We start from the raw sequence: 23,748 nt of genomic DNA on the forward strand, positions 1-23,748 counted from the left end.
CTTTGGAAGGATTGACTTCTCTGTGATTTCCATCCTCCCACCAGAAAACTGGGCGAGTCAAGGATCAAGGGGCCTTAAACAGGATGCAAATCCTTGGGAGTGCCCTGTCACATGGGATGCTTGCTTTGGGGCCCCTGCCGCCATGTGTGTATCATTTCTACAGTCCCTTTATCAACGCTCCTTTTTCTTTCCATTGATGTGCATTTCTACCTACTTTTGTTTTCTCCTGTGCGTTAGTTTGTATCAATGTCACATAATGAGTTAGCTCTCTTCCTTTTCTTGTCACTCTCAAAGGTGATCAAACTGAGTTCCAGTTCCAAACGAGATAAATAAACACATTGGATCTGTTTATGAATGTAAGTCTTTCAATCCTACAAAACAGGCAAAGCCTCCTCTCCCCTACGGATGGGAAGGGGAAACAAAAGAGGAGGCTACAATGCTTGATAGGAAATGTACTCATTATCTTGCCCATGTAATTGTAACCCCTCTGTACAGTATTTTTCACAGTAAAAATAAAAAAAAAAAACAGGCAAAGCCTCGATATTAGGCAGGACTGGTCTACGTGATACGCCATCTCTGTCCCTTTGAGTTTCAAAAGTGACTTGAAACGGGACCTAGAAACAGTGTTGGGGATGGTGAGATTCCTTTTATCACCTTGCATTAGTTGATGAATTGCGAAGGGCTGGAAAGTTGTGTCCTTGGAGGTGGCCTCTCGTGGCCTGGGGCGGGTATTTGTGGCCAGCTGAGTCACACTGCCTTGGGATTAGCCAGCTCTACTTTCTGTTTCAACAATAAAAAGTCTTGAAACATTGCTGGCATATGAGACAGAGGGATCCAAAAAGTCTTGGCATCTTTTCCAGCAGTGTAGCGAGTCTTCGGGAAGAGACTTGTGAGAGCATGGTCCATACACTCCACCACCAAGGACAAGTCCACGTTTACAGAGGCTGTAGCTCTCTTCAGTCCTTCTAGACCTATTCAAAGAGACAGAAGCATACTGAGTCTTGGAGAAGAGAAAGAGCAGAGGGGAAGCGAGGGTGCAAAGGGGAGGGACTCTATTTTGACTTTGCCATTAGAATTGAGGCCCACTGGTATGACTTTCTATCTGGTCCCCAAGGAAGGAGGCTGGCCAAGTTCAGGTGGCAAACCTAGCAGGTTTGTTAAAAATCAGATTTCTGGGTTCCAAATCTAGAGTTTCTGAGTAAAAAAGATGTGAGGTAAGGTCAAGGCATTTGTATTTCTTTTTTTTTTCTTTTTCTTTTTTTTGGTTCTGGTCGTGGGGCCTGAACTCTGGGCCTGAGCACTGTCCCTCAGCTCTTCAGCTCAAGGCTAGCACTCTATCACTTGAGCTACAGCGCCACTTCTGGCTTTTTTCTTTTTGCTTATGTGGTGCTGAGGAATCGAACCCAGGGCCTCATGCATGCAAGGCAAGCACTCTACCACAGGCCACCAGCCCTGGCGTTTGTATTTCTAACACATTTCTAGGTGAGATGCTTGCTGAGGTCAAAGGACTCTATTTTGAGGACTATTCCTTCAAGACAATAGGAGAAAGATACTTTATAAGGCCCATGAAGTCCCTAAGCCTAGGAAGTTATAGGTTTGGTTCCTAAATTGTCTTAGAGAAGTACTGTGAGTGTGCACGTGTGTTTTCTGTGAGTGTGTAGGAACTCATGGATATGAGAGTATGGACACAATACCACAGGCCTCCATAATTCTGAGAGGAAAGCGTGAATCATTCCAAACATTCTGAGTCAAGAGGTTTGAAGTATCTCAGGAAATGAGCTAAGATCCTTTCTGAGAGATAGGTACCTTACAAGCAATCAGTCATGGTTTGGAGCCCATCTCTTCAATAAAAGGTGTTGGGAAAACTAGATGTCCATATGTAGAAGCGTGAAATTGGACGCCTGTCTCATGCCATGTTCAAAAGTTAGTTCAAAATGGATCAAGGACATGTGTAAGACCTAAAAGTATAAAACTATTAGGAAAAAAATGTAGGGTAAACCCTTTTTGACATTGGTCTGGGCAATAACTTTTTGGCTATGACTCCAAGATGCAGACAACAAAAGCTACAATAGATGGCATTGTAGAAAATAAAAACTTCTGCACTGAGAAGGCATTAGTTAAAAGAATGAACAGACTGCTTATGGAATGGGACAATTATTTGTACACACTACATTTGATGAAGAATTGGTAAACAATATGAATTGTTTTAATATTCAACATCACTACTCACCAGGGAAATACAAATTCAATGAGCTAGCTCCTTGTACCTTTTAGAATGGCTATTGTAATAAGACAAAAGATATGCTACATATATGTGTGACACATGCATGTGTGTGTGCTTTTGTGTTGGGGTGGTGGTAATTGGGGGTGTCAGTTATTTCAAATTCCTCCCAAGTGTATCTGACTTGGCTTTTGCCTTTACCGCAAAACTTCTGACCTTGAACTGTGCCACAGTAGTGTCTATATAACTTAAAGCAAGAGCTCTATAAATGTTTGAGGAACAGGAAAATCAACATCAATAGAGACAAAAAGTGTGAGGTAGGGGCTGGGAAGGTGGCTCAGTGGTAGAGCACTTGCCTTGCATGCCTGAGGCCCTGGGTTCGATTCCTCAGCACCACATAAGCAAAATGAAAAAAGCCGGAAGTGGTGCTATGGCTCAAGTGGTAGAGTGCTAGCCTTGAGCTGAAGAGCTGAGGGACAGCCCCCAGGCCCAGAGTTCAGACCCCACGACTGGACCAAAAAAAAAAAAAAAGTGTGAGGTAAGTCTGACCAGTGTCCTCAATGCATTGTTTGTATTATAGTGCAGTGCCAGTTGCAGTCAGGCTGGCGGGGTTCAAATCTGGCTCTTCCACTTACAAGGGAAGAGCTGTGCAATTTCAGGTAAGTTTCTTTCCCAGGTCTTTATTTCTACAAAATGCAGGAGATCATAGAACTGTCTCTCCAGTTTAGGGATTGTAAATGAACAAAAGCTTGTGAAGCACTTAGAATGGTAATAAATGCCTAGTAAATGTTCACAGAAGTAATCATCATTATGTAATCTTTATTATTATTCTTCCTCTCTGACTCAGTCTTTTGACTCATGACTTTTTTTCCCCCACCAGTACTAGTTTGAACTCAGGGCCTTGAACTTGCTCAGATTGCTTACTCACCTTGTTTGCTTACTAGACTGGTGCTCTATCACTTGAACCACACCACCAGCCTGGTTTGAGGCTGGTTATTCTGGAGATGGTGTCTGATGGTTTGTCTGCCTAGGTTGGCTTCAGATGCAATCCTCTGAGTCTCAGCCTTCTGAATAGCCAAGGTTTCTGGCGTGAGCCACCAGCACCCAGCTGACTCATGACTTTTATGACCTATTTCCCTCTCCATACGTTACTGCTCCTAGAAGTTCCATCTAAATAATTTATTCCTGTTTCTTAGATGTTATTCAAGCCTGACCTGTTCCACTAAGACTTTTTAAGCAGCAGTGCACATTTTCTGCTCTAAATCCCTTGAGCAACTAAATACCATACTATCGAGTAATACTTCTGGGATTTGGGTTTACAGCTAAGAGGCTGTGTACTGTAGTTTCCTTGTTTCACAATCTCACTGTTTACATTTTGTTGTATTATTAGATTGTAAGGGTCAGATTCTGAGTCTTCTTTATTCTTTTATAACTTCCAGAAATCCTCCAATAACGTTGAGTGAACGACTGGTGCTTTTTGTAGAGATGAGGACCACGAGCCCTAGAGCAACTTACGTGAGTCCAGGAGTGGTTGCGTAACTTTGGTTGGAACATTGCAAAGCCTCTGTTCACTATTCCAGTAGTTCTTTCAAGGAATAAATTATGTAGTTAGATGGTCTTACCATAGAACTTGCTACTTAGTGAACATACAGTGAATTTTATAGGCTCAGAGAAGCAAGAGATGGCGTTGGAACTGATAATGACCTCTGATCCAGTTTTAAAATCTCAGTTGGTGTATTATTCTGAGAACATTAATTTATGGTTAGGTCTCCTTCATGCTGGCTAGGAGAGTGGCCCCAGACAATGCCCCAGAGGGCACTGGCTCCACCCCGCAACTCACATTTTTCAATGTATCCTTCTCCATACTGCTGTCTGATGTCTGGAGACAGATGTTTCCAAATGGCAAACTTCTTTTCAGTTGTCTTTATTGGATCTGACAAATGTGTTTTGAACAATCCTGGTTCAATGCATGAGACGTGCACACCAAAAGCTTTCATGTCCCGTCTGTGGAAAGAATAGTTGAAGATGTTTTCTTATTTAAGGATTTTTTCCCAGTGCTCAGCATTGAATCTAGGACTTCATTCATGCCAGGCAAGCACTCTATCCCAAGCCCTAATTTTGCTTTTAATCTAGATTTATTTGTAGGATGTATGCTGTTTTTCTGACTATTTTCTCATAAATCTTTTCATGGAGCCACAGAATCGTGTGTATTGGAAACAAGCATCAATCCATTTTTTACCTTGTCATTTAGCAGATGAAAAAAACAGGTCCAGAGAAATTGGCTTGGCACACCACCATTCCAGTGCTTTACCTTTGTAAGCCACACTTATCTCAGGAAACTGATAAAGAAATGGGGCTAAGACTGTTTCTTCGCAGTACACAAAGTAACTTATGGGGAAGTGGACCAATAGCCATTGACTGGCTTGGATGGAAAAGTTTACCTTCATTTTATAAATATGCAGAGACTATTGCACAAAATGAGGATGCTGAAGGCCACAACACAACCATCTCTGATGGACCTCACCGGGTCCCTAGGCTGTGGAGCAAGCTTTTATATCATGTCACTACAGAAAACCAAAATTCTACTCATTTCCTGGCTGTCAAGGATTTGGAAGCCTTGTGGTGCCCCTCTCTTGAAAGCAAAACAAGGCATGACAGACCAGTAGAATCCTTTCCTAAGTTTAATGTGTAATCCCATCATGAATATACAACAAAGGAATGACTCATTTTGAAGAGGTCTTCACCATTAAGAGTTTTTAAATGCTCTAGTAGTGAACTTAAGATGTGATTGAATCCATTTTCCATTGTTAAAAATTATTTTTATGAATTTCAAAAGGTTGTAATTTTACTCCCCCAAACCTATTGTATAAGTTGAAATATACTTTATTAAAATGGATATCAGCTTGACATAGAAAGATTTTGAAAGACAGTTAACTTACATTACAAAAAGGTTATTTTCTGGCTTAATTATATTTTATTCACCTGCCCGCTGATCTCTGTTGGATCTTGGAAACAAAAGTTCCAAGAGAATATTTGAGAACTTCTATTCTCTCATGAAAATAACATCTTATCTAGAGACAAGCCACCTAAGCTTACAAAGTAAACAAAATCAGTAGGAAATCAGAATGTGTGTTAGGCAAATGCAGCTTTCAAGAATCCTGATCCTTTCTCAGACTATTGCCCGTAAACTCTACTATAGGTAGATATTTTGGAACTGGACTGTTTCTGAATGCAAAATACCACTTCACATACCAATCTCATGATTCAGGTATTGTATAGATAGACTGAAAATTCCACAAATCTGTGAACAAAGGGCTGGAATCCTCACTACTCAAAAGGCTGAGATCTGAGGATCGTGTTTGAAAGCTAGCATGGGCAAGAAAGTCTTGAGACTCTGATCTCTAAAACTGGAAGTGGAGCTGTGGCTCAGGGGGCAAAATGCTAACCTTGAACAAAAGACCTCAGGGACAGTATGTAGGCCCTGAGTTCAATCCCCAGAACTGGGGAGTGAACAAACCTCTAAATATACTATTTTGAAAAATTTCTTTTACAATACTGCTGCTTGTAGACTGCAACCAATGGTCAACTAATGGGACTAACAAAGGTTCTCCATGACCTTTCTACTCAATGTGTTAGATTGGATCCATCAGGAACATTCTGGTGGGTTCAAAAACCAGAAACTTGGGCTCTACTCCAGGCCCACTCCATTTTGCATTTTTCACAACATCCAAAGCTAGCGACTCAAATTCACATCGAATGTTTTGTAAACATTATTCCAAGATTATTCATTTATTTCCTGGGAGAATCAAACTTGGCAACATGATCACATGGAAAAATGAGTTATTTCATCTTTAATTTCATGGAGTTAATCTGTCCTTTTGCTAGTAAGCTACTTCTAAATCTATGGCATAGATGACAAACTCTAACACAGGTCTTCAACACATACTAGTTAATTAAATAAAGAGATGAAATGAAGGAATGTCATCTAATATTGTCTTCTCTCACAGTATACTTAGCTGGCTATTTTCCGTTTATTTCTTCAGTCCCTTTTGCCAGCGCCACATTTGTGGTGGTTCACCAATTTTACCTATACCTTGGCTTCCAATGGGAACACTGATGTGCCAGAAGGATATCAGAGATAGAGAGAAGGGGAGGGAAGAGAGAAGAGCTAGTTATTCTGCCTGTGTTGTCAACATGAATTACTTTATCCCTCAATGGAAGCTGACAGCCTTTTTGTCTCCGTGTTCTGGAAGCTTCCCTGACTCCTTGTCTTCAGTCTATGCATAGAAATGTCCCTAGTAGATACAGATGGACCCATTGCAACAATGAGATGTACAAGTCGTTATGTCGAAAAACGAACTTTACAACTTTGGTGCGGGGTGGGGGGGTGAGGTGAAGGGTGGGAGGGGGGAGGAAAGAGGGGGGGGAGGAGTGGGGGGTGGGGGGAGGATGGGAAGGGATGGGAAGGGGAAACAAAGGAGGAGGTTCCTACAATGCTTGATAAGAAATGTACTCATTATCTTGCCCATGTAATTGTAACCCCTCTGTACAGTATTTTCACAATAAAAATGAAAAACAACAATGTCCCTAGTATCATTAACTCCTAAATACTACATTTAGGATTTCCTTCTATGTCACCTACCTGACTGAAAATAAGATAACTCTACTTCCTTTACCCAATTTTAATATGTTATCATCTCTTGTCAGAACCTCAACTGAAAGAACCACTTGCAATTATTTCAGTGATAAATTCTGATTTCAGATAAAATCCATTAAACACATCCTTCTCTCCTCCTTCTGTAATAGGTGGACTGAGTACATTGACCAGGTAGGTAAGAATGCATACTTTTCTACTGAGGGTTTAAGTAAGATTATGTTGTATCTCAAATGACTAGTAGCAACCATGGTGAAGCCTACCTTGATTCACTTTCTCTAATTTCCTATCCTTATCTGACAAACTGACCCACTGAATATTAATTCACTACCATTATTAGTATCATGCATTAAGACAAAACTTAGAATTAGATGAGTTCAAATCTCAGTTGTGCCACTGATTTATGGGTGACCTTAGCCAAGATACTTAATTATTTTAGCTTCAGTGGTATCATTTATAGAGGAGAAATAATTTAAAGTACTAAACAGTGTGTCTGATAGCTACTAAACATTCAATCAATGTTCACAGCTAATATTTCTTAAGTCAGTTACTTTACATTACCTTAAGCTGTCATTGAAGCCCTCCACTGCGTATTTGGATAGAGTGTAGCCCCCTCCACCAAATGCGAGACGACCTGCAATGCTGGAGACATTGACAATCCTCCCTTGAGCTTTTTTGACCAAAGGAAGCATATTTAATGTCACACTGATGAGTCCAAACAGGTTCACTTCAATGGGTTCTCTGTAGTCCTCCACGGTCAGCCAGTCGGTGGGAGCCAGCACACCAAGAATGCCGGCATTATTGATCAGACCCCAGAGACCTAGAACAGAGAGGGAGAGAAGGTAGCATGTGTAGGGCATCTTGTTGGAAGCTCATCTTCTGCTTTCTACAATGAAGTCATTTCCTCTTTGTAGTCATATATCTGCCTTGAATGACTTTGAAGTTTGGAGAAGTGATAACAGAGAATGGGAGGCTAAATTGTAATCGTTAAAGTTTGGTTCTTGGGTTTAGTCTCACTGTTATTCTATTTAGGGTTCTGAATTTCAAATACTGATACTTTCCAAGTGAGACTATCTTTTTTTTCTCATGGCAGATGTGTAAGTCTATTGGTCTGGTTTTCCTACCTGGCTGGATGACAAATTCATACTATATTTATAAAATATTCTGTATGGGCAAAGAATAGTAATATGAATCTACTCTATATTTTTAGTAAACATGTTCAGTCATTTATGAAGCTTATTTTACACTTAGTGTTGTTAAAGGTGTTTGGAATTAAAACATTAACCATTATCTGGAGCCTTATGAAATCATATTCTCAGATACAGGATAAAGATGTAAATGAGAAAAGAAACACACATCCTTTTGTGAGCACTAATACTTTCCTCCATGGGAGTATTTCTAATTTTGATCAAAGCTGATAAAACCCTTCCAGTTCAGAATGCAACCATCTTAGCAGAACCTAGTGTAGAGAATGTCTGATGGCTCATACACACTCGACTGTCTAAGACTTAAACTAGCCCCTTTCTGTCTGACCCACTGAAAATGTATAGCCTCTAGAGCCATTGTGGTAGAAAAGTAGGACCCAAGGATCCAGCTTTGAGGGTTGCTCTCATATTCTACTGGAAATTTTAACCCTGATTTCTTGTGCCATGTATGTGGCCGGAGTGGTCCTTCACAGGAGACCAGGAAAAGTCAAGATTCACATCTCTGTTCTGAATTCTCTCACTGTGACTTAAGGCTGAGCACCATCTGGGTGTGTCTTACACACACAGAGCCCCTGATGTGCAATAACTCCAAATTTCTGCTGAGTTTAGATAAATACACACCTTGTGTTCAGGAGCCATTTTCTGGAAAGGCTGTTTTACAATGCTATCCTATTTTATTTTGTTTTAGTTAGGTCACTGCCCTGTATCTTTACCATCTTGACCTTCTCTCACCTTTTTCCCCAACATGATTTTTCACCCACTGGGCGGTGCTCTTGACTTTCTCTGGGTCGGTTACATCCAGAAGCACAGTGTGGAGTCTCTCGGAAGTTTCTGCTTTCAAAGCGGTTGATCCCGATTCAGTTAGACAGGCAGCAATTACACGAAACCCCTTTTTATCAAAAGTTTTAGCTGCTAAGTTTCCAAATCCAGTGTCACATCCGGTGATGAAAATATACTTCTCAGTGATGTCTGCAATCTGCAGTTGTTCTTTGTAATTCCACAGGAAAGCACAGAGGATGAGGAAGATCAACACCAAAAAGAACATTCTTTTTGTTCCTGTATATGATAGATAATCAAAGATGATGTCTTAAGTCTTCAAAGTAGAAAGAAAATTCAAATTAGAACCAGTAAGGTTGGTTAAATTTGAGGTATTTTGGGAAGATAAATAGGAAGTTGAATTGAAACCCCTTTGTGCAACTCCTTAAAGAAAATAAGAAAAATCAAGCTAAAAAAAACCCTTAAAATAATCTTTAAGTACTACTACAAAGAGGTTTCAACATTTTAGTTCATGAGCACAATGCATATTGATCAATGTTACCCAATAATTTGTATTTGGATTGTCTGTTGAGAAGATGGTCACTGAAATGATAAACTATTCTTCTAAGGAAATGCACAAGCCAACAAAGTGGAAATCAAATAATTGGGAGGTGGAGAAGGTGGTGATATAACAGAGCAGACACAGGCCACTGGATGGAGCCCAAACAGAATGGTGACATCAGTCTCATACATGAACTTATCCATCTGAGAGACAGGCTCTCACAGTAAAACTTACTTCTTGCTACTCGGTAGGATTCAAGAGCAAAATGGGGAGGGGAAGGGGAATAATAAAACGCTGAAACAAGGACACAGGAGGACCCATTGCAGCAATGATACCCATAAGACAGTATATTGGAAATGAACTTTACAACTTCTGGGTGGGGGGGAGGAGTGTGGGAGCTGGGGGAGGGAAGGGATATTGGGAGTACAACAAAGGAGAGGTTAAGGAAGCTTGACAAGAAATGTACCCATTGCCTTACTCATGTAACTCTAACCCCTCTGTACAGCACCTTTACAAGAAAAATTAAAAAGAAAAAAAATCTGTTAGAGTGTAACTGTCTATATTCTGTGGCACTCTCAATTATGTTCAGATTTTCAAGAAAGGAAAGCATTTTTGCTATTGTCACTAAGAAAACATTTTCTATTCCCTTCCATTTTCTTGTTTTCAAAAGGCAAGTGTCAGCCTTTTACTTATCTTTGAGAACATTACTGGTCTGGGAGGTCCTTGTGCTCCTAGCTGGGGGGTGAATTGAACAGGAAGAGAATGAGAGGGAAATGCTGAATCTTAAACCCCTATCTCCAGTGCCTAATTTCTAAATGCCAGCTTCTTGTGAGAAAAATAGCCATGTGTAAACCAAGTGATCAAAATCATGCTGTAAAACAGGCTTTGATGGTAGGTGTTAAGGATAGGAGTAGCCATGGGCTTATCATCAAGCATGAGGAAGACATCTTTCCCCCTTGCCTCTGATGCCTGCATTTATCCTCAGCACAGGCCACCATGATGCCCAGGGAAGACTAAGCCTACCCCATCAGAAGAAGGAAGTGAACAAGAGGTTGAGGGCAGACTATGCTCCATGGCTGCCCAAGTACCCCACATCTTGGAGGCCCAGCTATGTGGAAAACCAACCTGAGGGAAAGAGGTCATTAGCTCCCTCCCCACCCAGGATCATTGGCTCCCTAGTCAGTGGAGGGAGGAGCAGGGAGCCAAAGAGAACAAACATACGCAGGAAAGGCCTTCCCCCATGACCCAGATAGTTTCCAGCCCTGATCTGGGCCCTCCCTTAGAATCACAAGGGCCAGGACTGCCTCACCGAGGAAAATGAGTAACTGAAGTTCAGACTTGTGGTCATGGATACTATGTTCAAAAGGCAGTTTGGAGCTCCAGCAATTTTGTAAATTTGGACTTTATTTTCTTTTGATAATTTCTGATTTATCATTTGAATCCTTTAGTAATTTGTTAATTCAGGTTGTGTTTCTCTCTCTCTCTTTCTTTCTTTCCTTTCTTTCTTTTGCCTATAAGCAATTTATACTCCAAGTGAAACAAAAAGAACAAGTACAGAAAAAAATAAAAGAAGGTAACAATGATAATAACTTTGACTCAATATTTTAGTGCATACATTATATTTTTGTCTATATAAATATTTTCCTAATAAAGAATATAAATATCCATACAGAAAAACCTACACACACATATACTTCATTTCTATTGGTGTGCAAGTAATAGATAAAATAGTTCAGTATAATGTACCTTCTTTATGTCTCAAGAAAAAATTGAGCTTGGCTTTTATCTCTTCCCTTCTAAAAGATCCAAAGCTGGGGGCTGGGAAGGTGGCTCAGTGGTAGAGTGTTTGCGTTGCATGCATGAGGCCCTGGGTTAGATTCCTCAGCACTACATAAGCAGAAAGGCCCTATGGCTCAAGTGGTAGAGCGCTAGCCTTGAGCTGAAGAACTGAGGGACAGCACCCAGGCCCAGAGTTCAGGCCCTACGACCACACTCTGTGTGGTCAGTTTCACCAGAGGCCATCTTGGAGTCATATAGCTCATGGCTTACATTCCAGCACTATACTTAACTTTGTATGCAGTTTCATTTGATCCTCTCACTCACCTTTTCATTAGAGAAGGCATATTATCTACTTCATTTAATGAAAGATAATACAGATTTAACACCATAAGGTGATTTGTCAAAGCCACTGAGGATGGGAGGATGAGGGAACTAGAATCCCTGCCCCTGGTCTAAGGGTGAGCAGTTTCTAACTTGCAGACAGGGTCAGCACATGGTACTTTGCCCATGGTGGCTGAAAAATTGAGATAAAAGTCTGTGAATCCAGAGCAACCTCTAATGTCTGGCATAGTGGTTGCTAAAATCATCTTGTGTCATGGCCTCCTCTGTTCCAGACCAGTACAGTAATTGGGAAGAGGAAGGCCACAAGGAAGAGGCTTGAATTCAGGTGGAGTGATGATTTGGGCATCAATGGAAGTTCCTCAGGCCAAGAAGTTCCATAGAATCTTGAGTCCACATGTCTATTAGGAGAAGAAAGTCTATATTTTCTCTAAGCTATAACTGCAGTGTACATCTTTCAATTATGAAAGTAATGCTAAGCTTTAACACCATCTGTGTACATACATGGCTTTATCATCAGTAGAAATCACAGGTATTGTTTAAATTCCACATTGCTATTGTTATCTATCACAAAAATATGGTTCTTGCTCACCACAACTTCAAAATCATGATAATTATCCTGCCACCACATATGGCTATTCAAACTTAGAAGGTAGCTATGGTAATGACAATCATGTAATCATGTAATCCAAATTTTCTAGAGCATAGATATAACATGCATGTGTGCACACATATATGCAACTCAACAAGAACAAATAAAATCACAAGAAGTCTATGACTTCACCACCACTACAAAACACAATCCTAGAATTTCAAATTATTTAGGAAATCAACAAATATATTGTGGATGATGGAAGCCAGGTTTCATGGCTAGGTAGGAGAGTGGCAATGATGGAAAAGGGGAAGTGGAATTGGATTAGCTGGAAGAATCAGTTTCAACCAATGGCTTCAAATATATGAGGGTAGACCGAGAGATAGGTAAAGAGCTTTCTAGCAATTCCTGGTGAACTATAAGCAGTGAAGCTCTAATAACAATGAATATACTAGGGAGTCAGATTCTCTGCTTTCTCTCTTTTTTCCTTCCCCTCTCTTCCTCCCTTCTTCCTCCCTTCTCCCTCCCTCCCTTCTCCCTCCCTCCCTCCCTCCCTCCCTCCCTCCCTCCCTCCCTCTCTCTCTCTCTCTCTCTCTCTCTCTCTCTCTCTCTCTCTCTCTCTCCTTCCTTCCTTCCTTCCTTCCTTCTTTCTTTCTTTCTTTCTTTCTTTCTTTCTTTCTTTCTTTCTTTCTTTCTTTCTTTCTTTCTTTCTTTCTTTCTTTCTTTCTTTCTTTCTTTCTTTCTTTCTTCCTTTCTTCCTTTCTTCTTTTCTGAGGTACTAGAGTTTGACTTCAGGGCCTCATGCTTGCTAGGCAGATGTAGTACCATTTGAGCCATGGTTCCATCAATTTTTGCTCTGGTTGGTTTTGAACTAGGATCTTGCATTTTGAAGGTTAGCCTACACCAAAAACCTCCTATTTATGCACCGTACAGTAACTGGAATGACAGATATACACTACCACACCTACATTTTTTTTTCTGTTAAGATTACAACCTCATGTTTGTCCAGGCTGGCTTCAAACCACAATCATCCTAGCTTTAGCCTCCAAGTAGCTAGGATTACAAGTTTGAGCCACTGGCCTTTCTGCACAGCTTGATTTCTAGGTTTCATATTTATAATCTTTGGTAAAGTTAATGTTAGAGGTGAGAAAGTACAAAAATGAACTAGGAACATATGTTACAAAGCAAAAAAGTGGTCAAAGAACATTGGAGCATATCAAAAGCGGAAGGGTCTTTCACTAGCCAAGTAGATAATTTGTGCCTCAAAGCAGATGGACATTACTATTTCTGGGACAAACCATTGCCACGGAGCAGTAGGAAAGGCACAAGACTTTTGTGTGTAAATCCAAGCTTGTTACATACCCTTCAATTCTGTAAAATATGTGCCCTGTGTTGCTCAAAAACATGAAAATCATGAAAGATGAAAGACAAGATTTCCAGATCAAAGGAAACTAAAGAGAAAATGCAGCCCAATGTAGCACATGACAGTAGACCAGAAAATACTTTCAATATGTCCAGAAAGAACATTATTAAGTTAACTAATGGAATTTGAAGATATATACACTTAACAAATAAAATGGCACTGATATCAATTTTCCTATTTTGATAATTATACTATAGTTTTGCAGAAAATGTCCTACTAATTAAGGAAATATGCATTCAAATGTTTGATAAGGAGCATGATGTCAAAAATATTAGAAAATAATAACATGTACATAAACATTGAAAACAACAGATGGAAATAAAAGGAGATGAAATGAAAATGTGAATCGCTTATGTTAGGGAAACCTAGATTGATTCTTCCTTTAGCTTTTCCCTAAGTGTGAAATTCCAATTGGTCCTCCATGTCAGTATTTTTTGTATCTGAAGATTTTGAAAATAGTTTTAAGAATTGAATCTGCACTGAATGCGTGTAGACCTTTTTTCCTTGTTATTATTATTTCCTAAGGATTTACAAGCCATTTGTGTTGTACTAGATAGTCCAAATAATCCAGAGATGATTTAAAGTGTGCTGGAGGATATACACAGACACAATTTTAGACCAGAGAACTGAGCATCTGTGGAGTTTGGTGTCCATCGAACAGTCTCCTACATATACCTACTGACAGATGAGTGTATTTCAAAAAAAAGTTAAAAATTTGGCAAAGTAAAAAATAAAAGCTGTTGTTTTGAGGGGCTGGAGATTTAGTTCAATGGAATAGCACTTGACTTGAGTTCAGTCTTCAGCTCTACAAAAAAAAAAAAAAAAAAGTTTGCATTGGATTGCTTTCAGTTCCATGCACAAAATAAGTAAGAAGTCCAGGATTTCAGAGTCTAGTTAGTGACGCTGGATACCAAGGTGTCTGTCTTCTACTCTTTAGTAAGTTTACCCATACAACCTCCGGAGAAAATGGAAACTCAACTAAAATAGCTACCATCTTCTCCTTGACACCCCCCCCACCCCCCCTCCTTCCCTACATAAGTCCCTTTTCCTGGTAACATCAAAGGAGAGTAGCTAAGGACAGGCTCCCATTTGATCGTGGCTGTTTAATTAGATGCCTGCCCCAATGGTTGAGGGCTGTTGCAGAGGGTTGTGTCTTAGAGTGTAACCTGGATGCTAGGGACTACTTCTGACCTATGGTTTTGAAAGCCTGTTCTTATCCCAAATATTATTGTCCAAAAACGATAGCTCTGACTCTAAATTCCACAATCCTGTAGGTCATTGGACTAAGTTAGCTACAAGCCAATACTCACCTTTGACCTCTGGTAGTATTTTAGTCAAAACACCATCTGGGAGCAGCAGTACTGAGTCAGAGGAATTGAGAACATGACCTGTACACTGAGGCTGATTGATGGCCAATTGGTTCATATGAGTAAATGAGTAACATCAACTTATAAGGCTGCCTCAACCACAGTCCATAACTCTGGTCCCTCTCCGTGGCTTTCTGCTTCCAACAATTCAGACTTGGGGCATTGACCCGAGTTGACTCAGTTGCTTCAGTTGTTTGCCTATGTGCTGTGCTTTCAAATTGATCTCACAGCAAACTGTTTAGTTAGAGTTGAAACCTCTTGGCTCAAAGCAGGGGAGTTTGGAGTTTAGGAGTCTGAACTTCAGAATCTGGTAGGCAGAGGTGTATTTATCAGCACTGAAGAGATTTGAATAATTGACTCATCTTTCAACTAGCCTTTTCCTATCTGCAAAAAGCAGTGACATAATATCTACCTCCAAAAGTGCCTGGCAAACTAACTTGACTGAACACTTGCACTTTGCCTGTTCCATATGTTGCTAATATCTAGGTCTGTGCTTCTCAACTTCGGGCCTTCTGACATATTTTTAGTGTTATTTGTGTTTAAACTCAGGGGCTTACACTTGCTAGGCAGGTGGTATACCATATGAAGCAGGCTCCCAACTGTTGTGGCTTTTGTTAATTTTCCAATAACATCTTGCCTTTTGCCTAGGTCAGGCTAGACCACAGTCCTCCTATCTATGCTGCCAGCTCTTGGTTGAAATGGGGTATCACAAACCGTTTGCCCAGGTTGACTTCAAGCCAAGACCTTCTCAATCTCAGCCTTCTGAGTAGATAGGATTATGGGTATGAGGCACCCATAATCCTCTGCCTTCTGACATTCTGAGCCACATAAAGACTTCTGTCCTGTCATTATGGCATGCGCATTAGCATCTTTGGCCTACATGCCAGCAACTCTTCTTCCCAAGAAGGATGTCTTCAGATACTGCTTAAATCTCTCTCTCTTTATTTATTTATTTTCAGGGCCTGGGCGCTGTCCCTCAGCTCTTCAGTTCAAGGCTAGTGCTCTACCACTTGCACCACAACACCACTTCTAGCTTTTTCTGTTTATGTGCTGCTGAGGAATCAAACCCAGGGCCTCATGCATGCAAGGCAAGCACTCTACCAATGAGCCATCTTTATTTTGGTAAATATTTTTATTTACCAAAATATCTATTTATAAAAATCTTTATTTTGGTAAATATTTTTTACACAATTATTATTATTTTTTATTTCTTTTTTTATTGTGAAAATACTGTACAGAGGGGTTACAATTACATGGGCAAGATAATGAGTGCATTTCTTATCAAGTATTGTTGCCTCCTTCTTTGTCCCTCCTCCCCGCACCCGCCAAAGTTGTAAAGTTCGTTTTTCGACATAACGACTCGTACATCTCATTTTTGCAATGGGTCCACCTGTATCCCTATTTAAACGATTTGTTTTTATTCTTCCCCTCCACAAATTATACCAACATCAAATACAGTGAAAGCAGGGGTTATACCATGGGGGAGGACATACAAAGCAACAAAGAAATAATCTTATAAACATGTTAGAAACAATTGCATGAAAGAAAAAAAAACATTTGAATGCTTATCTTAGGGTTCATTTCACCTAACATCAACTTATCTGACCTTTTCTGCTTGACTCAGACATATACTAGTTATTGAAAATAAGGGAAACCATGAAACCTATGTTTCTTTGGGCCTGGCTTACTTCAATGAATGTAATTTTTTCCAAGTCTTTCCATTTTCCTAACAAATGGGGCAATGTTATTCTTTCTGACAGAGGCATAGAATTCCATTGTGTATATATACCATTCATCTACTGAGAAGCATCTGGGTTGGTTCCATATCTTAGCTATGGTAAATAATGCTGCAACAAACATAGTTGTGCTGGTAGCTTTAGTATGGTCTTGTTTGTGATCATTTGGGTAAATGCCCAAAAGTGGGATTGCTGGGTCAAGGGTGGTATACAGAGGGGACATAGTTACATGAATCAGATAAAGAATACATTTCTTTTTGGACAATATCACCCTTCCCTTGCTTTTCCCAAGCTGTAAATGTCTCTAAGGTTAAAAAAAAATTAACCTCAATTAAGAATCCTTGTTTCACCTTGCTCATGTAATTGTAACCCCTCTCTATGGTATTTGCACAATAAATAAATAAAAAAAAAGAATCCTGTTTCAGGGGTCCAGAACTTCATAGCACCCAGATGTACTGCTTTGGAAATTCCATCACTGGTTTCTTGGTAATGTTTTATTGATAATAGTTTTTATGTTTTTGGGCTGCTACTGGGTTTGAACTCAGGGCTCTCAGCTCTATCCCTGAGTGGTTTTGCTCAAAGCTAGCTCTCTCCCACTTCAGCTCCATTTGAGGCTTTTGGGTAGTTCATTGGAGATAAGCGCCTCAAAGATTTTCCTTCCCTGGGCTGGCTTTGAATTGTTTACTCGAATCCCAGCTTTCCAAGTAGCTAGGATTACAGGCGTGAGCCCCCAGTGCCTGGTTGAGGTTTTTGGTTTTTAATGGCTTAGCAGGAAAAAATTTTTCACCTGTAAGCTATTGTTCATATCCTGTGACTAAAAGCATTAATTTCTATGATTTTGAAAAATACAATGCTTGATAAGAAATGTACTCATTACCTTGCTCATGTAATTGTAACCAGTCTGTATGGTATTTTCACAATAAAAAAACTTACTAATAAAAAAAGAAAAATACTTTTCTTATCAGAAGGATAGAAGGCAGTGAAGACCATATTTATGTATGATATCATTTGTGATTTTAGAAATGACCAAAGTAGCACGCATGGTAACGGTGAGGTCTGGATTCTGGCTGAGCCTTTTGACCAGGTACCTTTTGGACCCTGCCAGGTTCTTCTCGTGTGCCCTTCACATGGAAAGCACAGGAAACCCATAGTCCTTGAGATTCCTAGTTCATTCAGTCAGGTACAAGTGATAGTAACAGCTATGGTTGGTGAGTGCTTAGCATTTTCTAAGTCTCTGCAGGATCTACAAATATTTACTACATTTAAACCCCTGATAAAATGATCTCCATTTGGACCAAACCTGGTAATTCATTTCCATAATCCCAGCACCTCGGTGTCTGAGACCAGAAGATGTCAGGTTTGAGGCTGGCCTGAGCTATGTAAGTGTGACTCTGCTTCACAGTAAAAACAAAACAAAATAAAATAAGAACGATTTCTCTTTTATAGATGAGTGTCAGCTCAGATATGTAGGCTAAGAGGGTGAAGGTGACATATACACATGATTTGGGGATTGCTGTCCAGACACTGTGGCCCTATCCCTGTTGTCTTCATTCCCACCTAACTCTGGGGATTGGGGCTGGGTTGTACTTTCCAAGTCCTGGTGTCTGGCATTAGGCTCTCGTGCAGTATTGTTTCAGGAAAGAAGGAAGAGAGGAAGGAAGAAAGAAGAGGGAGGGGAAGAAGGAAGAAGGGAAGGAAGATGGAAGAAGTCTTCACTCTGGCTCCAGAAATCTGATGATAACTTGATACGTCTTTGTTATTCCAGGCACATGGCACAGAAGGATGATGGGAATTATACTAATATTATATTCACATTACAATTGAGATAATTTCCAAGCACTCTGAGAAGCATTCATGTTGTATTTATCTGTTTAACTACTGAAATGTTTCTGGGATAGGCTAGGTATCATACATAAAGTCTTTTGCCAAGTAATGTCTAGGGCTCAAATATCTGAATGCTTTGATCACGTGAAAAGAAGGGAAAGAGCTATAAAGACAGAAACCATCAGCAGGTGGCAGGAGGAATGAAAATACTTTATCAAAAACATCCTATCAGGCCTCAGTGATTTGGAAGCAACAAAAAAGGAGAAGTATTTTTTTTTGCCACACAGGATGCTTACATAGGAGCTACTTGTCAGCAGCTAGAAGAAAATACTGTACTGCCCTGACCTACTTCTGCTTCTCTGCAGTTTCTCTTCCTGGGTCTCTTTTCTTAGTGAGAAACTTAAAAACACAACTCATACCTGTAATCCTGTAATCCTACTCAGGAGGCTGAGAGCTGAGCATCATGGTTTGAAGTCAGCCCAGGCAGGAAAGTTTGTGAGGCTCTTATCTCCAATTAACCACCAGAAAACCAGAAGTAGAGGCATGCCTCAAAGTGGTAGAATGCTAGCCTTGAGCAAAAGAAGTCAGGGACAGTGCCCAGATCCTGAGTTTAAGCCCTACAACCAAGGATAACAAGAACAACAGAACCTCCACCCCCACCCCCCAAAAAAAACCCCAGAAAAAACCACCAACAATAAACTCTTAATCTTATTTTTCTTATCTACCTTCTTCTGATCCTTAAAATGTGACACAGTTAATTAAAAATAGAGAGTAATGTTTCAATTACTGATACATAGTTTTTTTTTTTTTTTCCCTTTTTGAGACAGGGACTTTGTACAGTCCAGGGTAACCTAGAACTCTGTCCTTTTCCTCAGCTTCCCAGAGCTGAGATTACAGTCTAAGCCATTGAACCAGACTATAAAATAGAAATATAAAAAAAAGTAGTAGGGTTTTTTTTCTAGATAGTTGAATTATTTTTTTAATTGTGAAAATACTGTACAGAGGGGTCACAATTACATGAGCAAGGTAATGAGTACATTTCTTATCAAGCATTGTTGCCTCCTCCTTTGTTTCCCCTTCCCATCCCTTCCCATCTCCCCCCACTCCCCACAGTCCCCCTTTCCCCCCTGCACCAAAGTTGTAAAGTTCATTTTTTGACATAACGTCTTGTATATCTTCCTTCTAGACCATTTCTTTTTATTTCCAAATAACTCCAGAACAGATATTATTTCAGAAAACAATATCAAAACTAGGCAATCATATAAATAAGTTTGTTTAATCTGTATTTGCTTTCAATTTCTGCAAAAAATTATAGCTCACGTTGAGTCGACAGCAGAAATACATCAAACAGTAGTTAGCAACAACTGAATATTTTCTTTTGCAGATTACCTTACTAGAGCTTTCTCATATTGACTGCAGAGAACATACATGCTCCTCATATATTTAAATACTGTAAAAGTGGTTAAATCACACAGAACCCATTATTTTTTTGCCTTCTTAGTAAAGGAAAAGTTGTTTTTTTTTAACCTAAGTCGCTTTTCAGACTTCTATTGCGTTTCTCCTTAAGGAAAATAAACAGTGAAATCTAATGACAGGATAAATTCATAGAACTAACGCATTCTGTGAAATAAAATATTCACAGAAACTGGAAACTCAGAAACCTAATAAAGCTAAAAACATTTAAGATCAGGGACCATACATGAAAGATGGTTGCAGGTTTTAGGACTGATTGAAATACTGCTGCTGCTGGTGATGACACACCTGTGACTGTATTCATCATCGCAGGAAGCTCACTTCCCCCAGTCAATGGGATGAAACAGAGCCTGTTTAGTTATATTTCTCCCGAATCATGATTCCAGGAAAGAGGGAGGCAGCCCTGGGTACCGAGGCTGGACCTTGGGTGGTAGGACAACCAGGTGTGGAGGAGCGTATGCATGCTTCCTCTGGGGGTACAATCAGTTTTCTGGTACCACAGCCTCAGTGTGTGTGCAGGTGTGCTGGCCCGCTTCTACATAAGGAATACTTGCCTCATTTATCTTCGGCAGATTTTGGCCTAAGGATCAAAGTATCTCTGATTTTCTTTTTCTCTCTTCAAAACACTTAAATCATAATTTATCATATCATTTTCAATTATTAATGTATTATTCCCAGTCCATTCTAGGTTTATTATTTTGCCAATATAGATACAGTTCTGGTACGTGAAGAATTGCTATGAAACCATGGTTACTTTATGATCACTGAGGTCTGCAGTGTGGACCCGAATGGATTATATGTTGTACATTGTTCTAATTTAGGGTCACCAGACTTCAAAGAAAGTTAATAGAGAGAATGTCTGCATAGAGGCAGGAAGTATGTTTAGCTCTTCAGGTTTATTTTCATGCAGTAGAAAAGTATCGATTTTACATACTGCCTTTTTAACAAAGTAACATTTGTGTCAGTGGTTTCAAAATCAATTTCCCTTTTCCTCATTTGAAATATATGAGGCAACAGTTTTTCTAGTATTTAACCACCCACTGATATTTATTCTAAAATAGGACATCTTTCTTAAAACTTAAACAGCTCCAAGACCTTAGGCATTTTGCTTTCATCATGAAGCCCAGGATATATTTAGATCATCTAATATAGGCCAGGCAATGCTCAGATAAAGTACAATCCTTATCTTTGGGCTAATAGTGTCATGGGACATTTCAGAGACATTTAAATGACCCTAAATTGACTACGTCTCTTACCTGAGAGAGAGGGGGAGATGCATGCGCGTGTGCATGCACGCGCGTGCGCACACACACACACACACACACACACACAGTCGAAATACCAAGTCACTGGATCATAAAAACAAAAACAATCCTCTCATATCTGAGAGGGTTGTATACTGTCCTCCCAGTATCCAGGAATCAAATGATTCAAATTTGAAGTCTTCTGCTTCCTTTCATTATTCTATCTCTCCTTCTCTCCTTCTCTCCCTCCCTGCCTCCTCCCTCTCTCCACATGTTTATGGAGCCACATTTGATAACATATCTAAAGCAAGTCACAAACAGACCAGACTTGCATTTGGCAGTACATCCATTGCTCCAGTAAGAAACTCATCTAAGATTCATAAACCTTTTGGAATTCTCCTCTTTCCAGTTGCCACTTAACCTTAAGATTCACAGGAGGTATCACATAGGCATGGAGTGAGGGACAAGAAGTGGTAAGGTTGGGACTCTTGAGTGCTAAGGACATTCACAGAGACTCCTGGAAGAGGTCAAGGCAGGATCTGGACTATACTGACAACATTTCTTGTTGAGACACACTTAGCTCACATCACGGCCTGCTAATGGACTTCATTAAAGAAGTATTGGTAGTTGATCACAGCCTGAAAGACAACTTGATTCATTCTGTAGGAGTGAGGAATGCCAAAGATAGTTTAGGTTGATTTGATTATTGAAGAAGTAGACAATCAAACTCACTCACCGGTTAACTTACAAAAGATGACTTGAGGCTCGTAACTGCTGCAGCTCTTCTTGCTCAGTCAATCGCAATCTCCCTAAGGTGCCCAGGGGAAGGCAGCGTCACCTGAGCACGCTGATCCTCTTGTGGTTGAGGTGCCTGGGCTTCTCACAACTCTGAGACCTACGGGGGTGAGTCCTCTAGTTCTCTCCTCGTTCTGTGAGTTACACCCATTATGACACTGAGTGATGACTAAGCTTCTCCTCAGTGGATGAAGGAAGCAAAGCAGCTGGAGGTCACAGGTTTCCAAAGGAATCATCGCTATTTTGAGAAATTAAACTTAGCTAGCTGCAGAAGGAACTTCAATATGACCAGAGCACTCTTGTACCTGTGATTACAATCTTTTTACTACATAGAACAGATGAAGTAATATGACAGAGAAACATTTCATAAACTGCCTGGTACATCAGGATAATATTTCAATTTGCAAACTAGAATTATTGTTAACCATCTACTTTCATGTAATATTTTTCTTTTTTCTTTTTTTGGTGTCATTCCTAGGGCTTGAACTGGAGGCCTGGATACTATCCTTGAGCTTTTTCATTCAAGCTTAGTGTTCAACCTCTCAAGCCACACCTCTACTTCTGGCTTTTTTGGTGCTTAATTGCAGGTAAGAGTCTCACGGGCTTTCCTTCCTGGGCTGGCTTCAAACCATGATCCTCAGCTTCCCGAGTAACAAGGAATACAACCATGAGCCTCCAGTGTCTGGAACGTGTAATAACGTGTAACAATGTTTTCTTAGTAAGTTAACTATGAATTAAGATTATTGTTCATGACTTAGCATTTTCTTCCTGTTACCATGATTTTGACTATTTAGTGTCCTTTCCTGCTAAGAGAATAAGTAGGAAAACTCAGTCTATGATGATTCTAACATATTTTTTAAAAGACAGTCAAGCAAGAAGATCAAAAGAATGTAATGAAACTAGGTTTTGGTATTATTCTTGGTTCCTAATTGTGACAGGTACTTCCTCAAGTGGTCTTTGGTGCTGAGAAGAGGAAAGGTTGCTCCTGCAGGGGGTGAAAGACTGGAGCTTTTCTGAAGCTTTTCCCCAGTGGGCCTGTTTCTCCTTGGGACTACAATAGGAGGTGCTGAGGTTGCAGTTGATGGGGGGACAGGATGGTGCACGCCTCTCCTTCCAAAGGCTAGAGGAACAGATACCTAAACATACTCACAGTGTAGTTTTAGCCCAACAACGAACTCACTTGACTGACTAGCATGCTTTTAGTTATGTAGGTTTAAAAAAAGGTAATTTTTTCTTTTCTTTCTCATTGTCTTTTCTCCCTTCTTCATCTCCCTTTCATGTGAAAGGAATGGAAGAATTACAATTCCATGCAAGGCTGCTCTCTTCATTTCTCTGACCATGGGAATGCAGGAGCATTTAGGACTGCAAGAAATATAGCTCCAGAGACTGACACCTGCACAGCAATAAATGAGCAGACTCAAAGCCACCATGTGACTCATACCAAGTCTCAGTGAACATATCTGGAAGTTCATGCTGCTGCATCCTTTAAAAAAAGTCTGTTTTCCTACCCCTGCCTGTTCCAAGACTGGATAATTATATATATATATATATATATATTACATAATATATATAAAATATTTTTCTTTTTTCCCCTGAAGATAGCAGTAAGTGTAGGTTTTCATATTGCCTGGAAACACCAGTAAAACCTCACTTCCTTTGCTCCAAAGTCTTGTTCTCATTATTTGTGACATGGCATTGAGTTCAGAGGACTGAATTTCTGGTCTCACAGCCTGCCACGCCTCCCCATGCTGAAGTCACACAGAGAAAACTCCACCAAT

At 40.0% G+C, this 23,748-nt stretch overlaps 1 protein-coding gene across 1 annotated transcript; it reads right to left on the bottom strand.

The window, feature by feature from the left end:
- Nucleotides 1-666: 666 nt before the first annotated feature.
- Nucleotides 667-23,748, bottom strand: Dhrs9 (dehydrogenase/reductase 9). The gene is made up of 6 exons (XM_042694153.1): nucleotides 23,745-23,748; nucleotides 22,900-22,911; nucleotides 8,813-9,140; nucleotides 7,437-7,695; nucleotides 4,062-4,225; nucleotides 667-971 (listed from the first exon to the last, which is right to left on the bottom strand). Exons 3-6 carry the CDS (start codon nucleotides 9,123-9,125, stop codon nucleotides 748-750), a joined length of 960 nt encoding a protein of 319 aa, XP_042550087.1. The 5' UTR covers nucleotides 9,126-9,140; nucleotides 22,900-22,911; nucleotides 23,745-23,748; the 3' UTR covers nucleotides 667-747.

The sequence above is a fragment of the Dipodomys spectabilis genome, unplaced genomic scaffold, assembly GCF_019054845.1.
Source record: "Dipodomys spectabilis isolate Male_0828 unplaced genomic scaffold, ASM1905484v1 ptg000174l, whole genome shotgun sequence".
In the NCBI taxonomy this organism is placed as follows: Eukaryota; Metazoa; Chordata; class Mammalia; order Rodentia; family Heteromyidae; genus Dipodomys; species Dipodomys spectabilis.